The sequence below is a fragment of the Protopterus annectens genome, chromosome 4.part0 (genome assembly GCF_019279795.1).
Source record: "Protopterus annectens isolate FY-2018-M chromosome 4.part0, PAN1.0, whole genome shotgun sequence".
NCBI lineage: Eukaryota > Metazoa > Chordata > Ceratodontiformes > Protopteridae > Protopterus > Protopterus annectens.
This window is the reverse complement of record NC_056733.1, coordinates 1081716897-1081726802: the sequence shown is the minus strand read 5'-3', so window position 1 is coordinate 1081726802 and position 9906 is coordinate 1081716897. Positions and strand designations below refer to the sequence as shown.

The 9906-nt window shown below is 43.3% G+C and overlaps 1 protein-coding gene across 1 annotated transcript in view; it reads right to left on the bottom strand.

Moving 5' to 3' along the window:
• The window catches only part of IK (IK cytokine), a 776265-nt gene that overhangs the window by 254449 nt on the left and 511910 nt on the right, over window positions 1-9906 (bottom strand). Inside the window, exon 15 of the mRNA XM_044069023.1 lies at window positions 9198-9278. Coding sequence (XP_043924958.1) covers window positions 9198-9278 — 81 coding nt within the window. The remainder of the gene's footprint in view (window positions 1-9197; window positions 9279-9906) is intronic.

Genomic DNA, 9906 nt, shown 5'->3' with positions numbered 1-9906 from the left:
GCCACGTTCCAAAGGGACATGGCCAGCCTGCATAGGGTGTATGAATGGGTTCCTCCCTGTTTGTTTATGTACCACATTACTGTGGTGTTGTCTGTCCTTATCAATAGTTGATCTGGATGCAGAAGGTCTTTGAAAGCTATAATAGCATTTATTACTGCTAGCATTTACTTTTGATTGATGTGAAGGTGCTTTTCTTTTTGGGACCATTTGCCCTGAATGCACCGATCTGTCATGTGCTCCCCCCTGGCGTAGTCCGAGGCATCTGTTGTGATGACTTGATTTGCTTGAGGCTTGCAGAATGGGAGACCTGTGTTTGTTTGGCATGCTTGAGCCCACCACAGAAATTCCTTTTGAAGACATGGAATTAGTGGTATTATTGTTTCCAAACTGTGGCTGTGTTGAGATCATAGGTTTTTCAGGTACCATTGAAGTTTCCTCATATGCAGCTTTGCGCATGGGATTAGTAGGATGCAAGATGCCATGAATCCCAGAGCCTGCAGGATTTTCCTTGCAGTCAGCCTGGTGAAATTTGCTAGTGTTCTGAAGTACTGAGTTAGTTGCCCCTGCTTCTCTGGCGTGAGGTAGGCCATCTGGGTGTTTGTGTCCAGGTTGGCACCCAGGAAAATTATTTTCTGAGAGGGTATTAGCCTTGATTTCTTTTTGTTGACCGTGTATCCCAGAGAATTCAACAACATTATTACAAAAGCCAGATGTTTCAGAAGTATGTGCTTGCTGTCCGCTTGGATCAGGCAGTCGTCCAAATATAGGTATATTTGTATCCCTTGAAGTCTGCAGTAGGCAATTACTGATGCCAGGCATTTCGTGAATACTCTGGGTGCAGTAGATAAGCCAAAGGGCAATGCAGAGAATTGATAATGGGTTGAACCTGCAAGAAATCTGAGGTATCTTCTGCAATTTTGTCTGATTGGGACATGCAGTTATGCCTCCTTGAGGTCCAATGTTACCAGCCAAAACTCCTTGCCCAGCATGGGAAGAAGCTGCTGTAATGTGAGCATCTTGAATTTTGGTGCAGTAAAATGTGTTTAGGATGGATAGGTCCAAAATAGGTCTCCAATCTTTTCCCTTCCTTGGTACCAGGAATAGTCTGGAATAAAAACCTTGACCTTGTTCGTGAGTAGGTACCTCTTGAATAGCTTTCATGTCCATGAGATCTGAAATTTGTCTTTGTGCCTCTGCCCTTTGATCGTGTGGCAGGTTTGGCATGCCTCTCATTTTTGGAAGGGTGTGAAAATGGAATCTGTAGCCTCTGTTTATAATGTCCAGGATCCATTTGTCTTTTGTGACAATATGCCAATTTTTTGAAAATAATGCCAGTTTTCCGCCTAAGGTGCTGCCATTTGAGCCTTGCTTGGCATGCAAAGGGAAAGTCATTGGGCTTGCTTTCTGAATGGCTGCGAACTATCCTCACCACCTCTTTGTGTAGGAGTTTGCCATTGTCTGCCTCTAAACGATCCCTGAGATTGCCCTCTGCCCCTCGGGTGCCTGTATCTACCTCTTTGGGGTCTGTCCGTGGCTGGAAAGGACCAATTTTTGGAAGGCCAATTTCTACTGAAACGTGGAGGTTGTACCTGTAGAAAATCTTTCACTGTTTGCATTGATTTAGCCTTTTCCTCCATTTTCTTTAATACCTCCTCAGCTTTAACACCAAATAATACATCCTTTTGTAGAGGGGCATCTAGTAATTTAGCTTTGACATGATCTGGTCAGGTGTGCTCCTTGAGCCAGGCATGTCTACGTATGACTGATCCTGTAACATCAGCTCTACATGAGGCCTCTAGAGCATCAAAACCACATTGCAAGGTATGTTTACCCACTTGTTCTGCACTATGCATCGAATCCTGCAACTCCTTCAAGTCTGGTTGTTCAGGTTGTGACATTTTACTTCTCAACTGTGATAACAGAAACTGTTGGTACTTTAGCATATGGAACTGGCAGTTTAATGCCCTAATGGTTAAGGTGGCCAAGGTGTATACCTTTTCTCCCCACCTTTCTAAGGATCTGGAATCTCTCTCGGAAGGTAATGGGTTTTTAGCAGTGGAGGCCTTAATTCCCACGGGGCCCTGTGGGATAGTTTCTGGGTCAGCCGCATGGCTTTTGTATAAAAATTGGTGAGAGTCAGGAACCTGGTAGTACCTGTCACGGTTGACTGGGGCTGGAGGTAAAGAATCCGGGTTAAGGCAGGCCTCCGAGTACACATCTAGTATGTCTAAGATAGGAGGTATAGCCAGAGGCCTGTGCTGGGGTAGCAAGAGAAAATCCCTAAGCCTTTTCTTGGAATCTGAGTACTCTTGGCCTTCCCAGTGGAAGTGTTCCTTTAAGGTATGCAAGGTTTCCCCAAATGAGTAATCCTCTGGGGGGAGACAGAGGGAATGGACTCCTCAGCATCAGAATCTTCAAAAGGGGAGTAAGAATGTTCCTGTTCATCAGAGTGCTCTGAAATAATGGAGGCCTGGTCAGAGGAGGATTCTTCCTCCACTCTGGGCCTTTGTCTGGGGTTGAGAACCCCTGATAAGAGTAAAAAAATCCTCAGCCATTTTAAGCATCTGTTTTTTAGGCATGGGGCCTGGAGAAGGGCCCTGTGGAGCTTGTCTCTTAGAATGCATGGCTGCTTTAGACTTCGTGAAAGCCTTGATAGAAAAAGAAGAGGAAGGTCTGAAGACACCTTGGGAGGAGGCAGACCTGTCTACATTTTGAGATTCACCACCAAGAGTGGCTTTGGTATCTGTAGTCAGGGTGTGGGCCGAGGAGCCTGCGACCTCGGGCACAGAAGACACCGCCAATGAAGTGTCGTCGGTAGGCAGGGGCTGCATAGGCGCCTCTCTGAGAACCAGACCACCTGTAGTCGGCTTTGGCGTGGTGTCGGTAGAGGCCGCGGACCTCGTGTCGGTCCTTATCTTTGCGTTTTTTAGACAAAACTGGAGTCGGAGTATCCGACGACATAATATAGTTAATTTTTTTGCCAAAATAGTGCTGGGCGAACTCCGCCCGACGCTTAATGGTGCGTTTGTTGAATGTAGCAAAAAAACGACAGACCAAGACGTCGTGGTCTGGGCCTAAGCAAGGAATGCAGAGGGAATGAAAATCCTTATGCGGTATTTGCTTCCCACAAGAAATACAATTATTAACTTTGTCTGACATCGGTCTGAGGCAAGAAAAGTTTCCCCAACGGGGTACTTAGGTTTCAAGAAGACTTCGGTTGCGAAATTTTCGTAATTTCAGGAGCTGGCCGACCGGCACTTGCGAACTGCTTCTGCTTCGGGCACCGCGCGGCAAGAAAGACTGAAGAAAATGGCGTTGGCTGGTTCTTTTATACCCCTGGCGCACTGACGTCAGGGAAGAAGCAACGACAACCGACGCCGGACCTAGAATTTGGAATTTGGCCGACCGAGGACCCGCCTAACGGCAGGAGAACTCATCTGTTATGACTGCAGCTGTATGCACGATGAACATCTGTGCTCAGGCAATGGATTTTCAGTGAAATGAGTTTTCAACAAAATGAGTTTCTATGAAGTGTGTTTTCAGTGAAATGAAGTGTGTGTATGTGTGTGTGTGTGTGTGTGTGTGTGTGTGTGTGTGTGTGTGTATATATATATATATATATATGGATCTACTTTGATCCAGCAAATTTACGTTTCATCGAAACATAAATTCGCGACCTCACTTACGTGAAAGTGCATTTTTTCGAAAATGCACTTTCTTGTAAAAACAAAAATAAAACTTAAACCAAAAAAAAAACACACTAAACACAATTATGCAGGGGGGCAAGCCTCTTTACATCCCCCATATAGGAGGGATCCATTCCTCCCCACACCCCCCTACTTTAATATTCTCACTCCGAGATCGTACTACAGTGGGGAATATTCCCTTATCCCCACTGTACCACAATCTCAGGAATAGTTTGCTTAGTTGTAAATCAACACTAAATGTTGATGTACAATTAACATTACATGCAAACTGCATGTTTTTATTTCTTTTCTGTTTTATTTTTATTTGTTTTTACACGAAAGTGCACTTTCACGCAAGTGAGGTCGCAAATTTACAATTCGATGAAACGGAAATTTGCTGGCTCAAATGCGACACACGCACACACACACACACACACACACACACACACACACACACACACACACACACACACACACACACACACACACGCACACACACACACACACACACACACACACAATCATAGGAGGTTACTAGGCTAATGGGCCTGGGGGCCCTTACAATCAGAGCCAAAAGTTTATCCCCAAAAAAGAAAGCTCAGTCAGCAACTGTTGCCCCTGTCAGTGAGGGACACAGGTGGAACCCCTGGGATAAATTTGTTTCCCATCCACTCATCAAGGTTGCAATTGAAGAGGGTCAGGGACATACTTTGTTTGATGTGTATGGGGAGTCTATTCCAGAGACTAGGCAGCCTCTGGGAGACAACCCTTTCTCTCCAGCAGGTTTTGTTGAGGTCACATATTAGATTTAGGGCTTTCAAGCAGATAAAGCACAAGGAGTTAGACTTACAGATATGGAGCATCTCTAGTAGAGCAGGGTCCCATACTGCATTGTAGGCGAGACACAGATCACCTCTGAGTAATCTGTATGATACCGAATAGACTGATAGTGATTTGAGCCTGTCCACATAGGACACATGTCGGAGATTGGATTCTCTTTGTGAGGTACTTCTGTGGCCATTCCAGTTGATGCAGGTGTTTGGAGAGGTACATACCAAATGGGATTTTGTACACAATTATTGACCTAATGAAGGAGTAGTACAGAGAAGTAATAATCTCCTTTGTCCTGGAAGCAATCCCTTTACTTATGAGATAAACCAAATAAAAGACTTTTCTGACCACTGCCGCTACATGATGGTCGAATGTGAGATTGTTGTCAAACTGAGTGCCCAGGTATCTCACCACAGGTTCTGTGCTTAGGGGGTTGCCGTTGATCTGGTAATCAGTAGGGGCCATGTTTTTGCTGAATGGTATGATAATACATTTTTTTGCGTTTAACTTAAGGCCATGACTTTGGCAATAGTCACTTGGTGTGAGAGTCTCCTGCAGTATGTTAACATCATTTAGGAAGTCAATGACAGCACCCAACTTACAGTCGTCCGCAAACTTGGTCAGCCACAGGCCTTTTTGTCTTTATCTGGACCTCTGAGAAGCAGATGCCAAACAGTATGGCTCCCAGGACAGATCCCTGGAGAACATCCCTAGTGACAGGTCTGCTGTCGGAGGTGGAGGTGCCTGTTTTGACCTTGTGGGTACTATCGGTGAGCCAGCTGGCCACCCACCTGATGAGACAGGGATTTATTCCAAGTTGTGTTACCTTTTTGGTGATGCCTAAGTGGAGGATTGTGTCAAAGGCCTTGGCAAAGTCAAGATAAGCTGTATGTACTGACTTTCCCTCATCCAGGGCCTTGGTGACAGTCTCAAAGAAGTCAACCAGGTTCAACAGCCAAGATCTGCCCTTGACAAAACCGAACTAGGTGGGGTCAAGTGTTTGGAGACTGCCTATGTCCTTGCTTATGAGATCCATAATAATACGCCCCATGCCTTTATAGAACAGACTTGTCAAGCTAATGGGGGAATAGTTTTCAGGGTCAGTAGTGGCACCACCTTTGTGTAAGGGGATGACAATGGGTATGACAATGGCAGTTCTCTACTCTGCTGGAATGAAGCCTGTACCTAGGCTGGGGTTGAATAGGGTACTCAACGGCCAAGCTTGTTCTTGCTGGAGATGGTGCAGAATACAGTGTGGGACACTATCAGGTCCCATGGAAGCTGTGTTTCTTGCCTTGGATAAGGCCTTTAACACTACTGAGATGTGAGGTGTGGGACAAGTATCGGGGATGCTGAATGGGCCCCTGGAGTGGGGGGATATGGGGTGAAATATGTGCAGAACCTACCTTTTAGCAGGTTATCTAAGTCAACAGGATCAGTGTAAATGGAACCATTAAGTACTAATTTGGAAGAAACCTGGGCTTTGCCATGGAGGTTCCTGATGCAACTGAAAAAGGCTTTGTGCTTTCTCTTTGTTTTGGAGGTTAGTTTCAATTCATAATTGGCTTTGAAAGTTTTCACTAGTGATCTAATTCACTTGTTGAGGCTGAGAAGGGAGTTTTTCCAATTTCAAATTTGTTCCTTTTTACCCCTGGACAACAGCTTCTTCCTTTTGTTGTAAAGTCTGTTGATAGAGGATGTCCACCAGACAGGTTTGCGTTTCCTTGAGGAGCAGGTTTTAGTTCTGTTGCATATGGCTAAAGCCATGCAGCTGTACAGGTGCATGTATGACTGCATTGGCGTACTGTTCAACATATTTGTCTGCATCCTCTGAGGGGGGGGTGATGATGTGAAGCTACCGATGCCCTCCCTTAGGAGGATGTAGTCAGGTTTAGAGAAGTGTTTTAGCCTGGTTATGGCTGGGGGTAAGAAACTTCGAATGAGACAGACCAATGATCTGATCTCACCAGGGAAGAACTTACTATGGGAGTGGTGCAGCGGTGGCCCATGTTGGTGAGAACCAAGTCCAGAATGTTATCTCCCATTGTGGGAGATGAGACGAGCTGGTCCAGTGCATTAGAATTGTTGAATTCAAGGAATCGTTGGGTGAGTGCATCAGTGCAGGAATAGTTCACCCAGTCTATGGTGGGGTAGTTGAAGTCAACAAGGATCATGGTGTTAGGCGGTACCCTGATGGAGTCAAGTAGGTCCAGGTAGGAGGAGTAGGTGTCTTAAGTCATGGAGGGGGGTCTACAGCTGGCTATAACTTGGATGGGTGTCTTGCCAACTGTCAGTTGCACCTGGAGTAATTCCAGTGCATCATGCTTGCAAACCAGTCTGGAGGTACGCATGTCCTTAATGAAGATAGAGACTCCACAATCCTTAGTCTTCTCAACCTCATTTTGGGATCTGAATGTGTGGAATGAGGCATAGCCTGGTAAGGCAGGGGTGCTCTACATACCCCTGAAAGATGTACATATCTATATATTTTGGGGTACACTGAATCACTAATTAAGTGGAAAATGTTGATTCAATCCTACATAAATACACAGACACACACAACACAGACACACACAACACAGACGGTCTATACTGACTGACCATTTTCCACTATACTGAATCACCATTTCCCACTTGATTGATGATTTAATACAGCAAAATTATTTAATCTAACACACACCAATGCTGCATATTAAAAATGTATGTGCATCCCACAATCTCCAACTTTAAATATACCAACTCTGAGACTATAAAGCTGTGGGGAAAAAAGCAAATTCTCTTACCCCACTGTATTTGATCTCAACATAACACAAACATACCACCAAACATTGCTAGCAGAGTAAGTGAAACTAAAGATACACTGCATTTTCAAAAGTTCTAATATAAACTTATGTTAAAAACAGCATATACTTTACTAGCAAATTCCTTTTGTACACATGGCTGATCTTCATATATCGATGTATAGCAAAACTGAAAATTTTCAACAATGTACCTATCAAACTAATGAACAGCACCCTTTATACAAAAAAAAGAAAAAAAGTAAATATAAATATAAATATATATATATATATATATATGTATCACACACACACGCACACAAATACATACATGCATACAAAATGTATAACAACCAATCTTCCTCTTCTTTCGGCTTTTCCCGGTTAGGGGTCACCACAGCGGATCACCTGTCCGCTCATGATTGTCAGTGGAGTTTTACGGTGTCGAGTTGCCAGCCCGGCGCCCAACCTTCCACAGAAGGCACACACATGCACACACTCACACCTAGGGCCAATTTAGTGTGTCCAATCCACCTACAGCATGTGTTCTGGATGTGGGAGGAAACCGGAGCACCCGGAGGAAACCCACGCGACCAAGGGAGGACATGCAGACTCCGCACAGAAGGCACCCCAGCCAAGGATCGAACCAGAGAACCTCTTGCTGTGAGGCAGCAATGCTAACCGCTGCACCACTGTGACCGCCCCAAAATTTATAACAACCAATCAACGGGATATATTGGGAGGTAGCAGCAAACTATTACACCTGTAGATAAATGCATTCAGATATGGGGAAAACAAACAACTGCTTTACAGCAACCATAGACTAGGGAAAATCCTGCTGCTCTGAGGCAGAGATAGTGCCCCTGGGCCACCAAGCTGTTCAGCAGTACAAATATTTATGTAAAAAGTCATGTACAAAAACAAAGGCATTTGTGTCTATCTAAATAATGTAAGTGGACAAAAATGACTGCAGGGCAGTAATATAAAGCTGATTCTAAAAGACATGCTTCTGGAGCATTTCTCCCCGGGCCTCCGCTGAAAACAGGATCTGTGGAACCTAGTCGGACTTTCCCGGTCAACAAATGTTAAATAAAATAAAAAAAATAAATAAATGTTCTGTAGCAACACAACTCCCAGAATTAATCTGTCAATCTCATCAAAAAACAAATAGGATTATTCTGGGCACTTTGTCTCCTTTTTGTGGGATTATTTGCTAAATATAAAGGGCAAAGGCAGCATGACGAAAGATTCTAAAATTCTGCAAACAGTGGAGGGCTTGCTAATTTTAATTTAAAAACATATACGTGTTGATGGCAAAACAGCTTATAGTTTCAATAAGAAAGCTCTTGGTAGTCCTCCATCAAGAACACTAAATGGTGATTGATGTTTAAATGGTTAAGCCTTCCAAGCATACCTCTCAACTGCACAGATTTTCGCCTCATATTTTTGGTCCATTTTTCATAAAAAAAAGTTTTTCTAGCAAATCATTGAAGATTTAAGTAAAAAAAATGACAGACACGAGTTTCAGACTTCATACCCTTCAGAAACTTCATGCTAATGCAAAACTTGTTATTCTCTCTAATTCGTAAGAGCAGTATTTAAAAATGTTCCCTATTTTTGGACCTTTGCCCCCCCCATTACTTACGTCTTTTCCAAGATTTCTTACTCTGAGAGGTTGAGGGGTATGCTTCCAAAGCAATTCTAACAAACATCTTTAGACAGAGAAACTGTGAAAGTCAGAACAAAAGCTAAAACTCAGAATGTGTGACATGTGGCACTTCACATGAAGGAAGAATTAAGCCATGGTTTCCTTTCACATCTGTGTTCTTATTTCAATGAAAATGCTGTGGTATGCATAGTAAGACTTCTAATTTCAAGCTATAAGAAAATGGTTAACACTTACGTTGCAGGATAACATTCGGCATAGCTGTTAGGCATTCCAAAGAAGTCGCCCAGTTGTTTCTTATCATCACCCTTCTTTAATGTTAAAAATATTAAGGAGCAAACTGCATAACAACACAGCTCAGAACAGCTTTAAAATAAGAAATACCCAGAAAAACAATAAAATGCTACAAATGCATCCTGCAGTGCTAAAAACAATATTTGAACAGAAACAGAGGTACTACTACTTGTGGAAATAGGCTAAATGAATAGGCTGTAAAGCCCAACAACCACTGGAGAAGGCAGTGAGTGGAAAACTGCAACAAAAAATGGACATGAACTCAGAATAACTTCACTATTCACCTCAAATTCTCATATGAGACAAGACTGACCCTCTTGAATTCACAAGAAGAGACTCATCCAGCATTAAATTGCAGAGCAGCACACTGTCTGGTTATGAAACAATGATGAGGTACAGCACAAGAAGTAATAAAGTGAGGTCTCTCAAAGCTTCTTTACCTACCAACCCTAAATACTTTCCTTGCCAAACTGTTTACATTTAGATGTGCCCAACACTTACTTAACCTGATTTTTCTGAGGTATACAAATTATACTATCATTACTTCTGAACTAGGCCAAGTCTACAAGAATATGCAGAAAATTCCCCACTGCACCCACATAAAAAGGCTTATGATTTGTAGATTCTTACTAAACATACCGCCAAGCGAGAC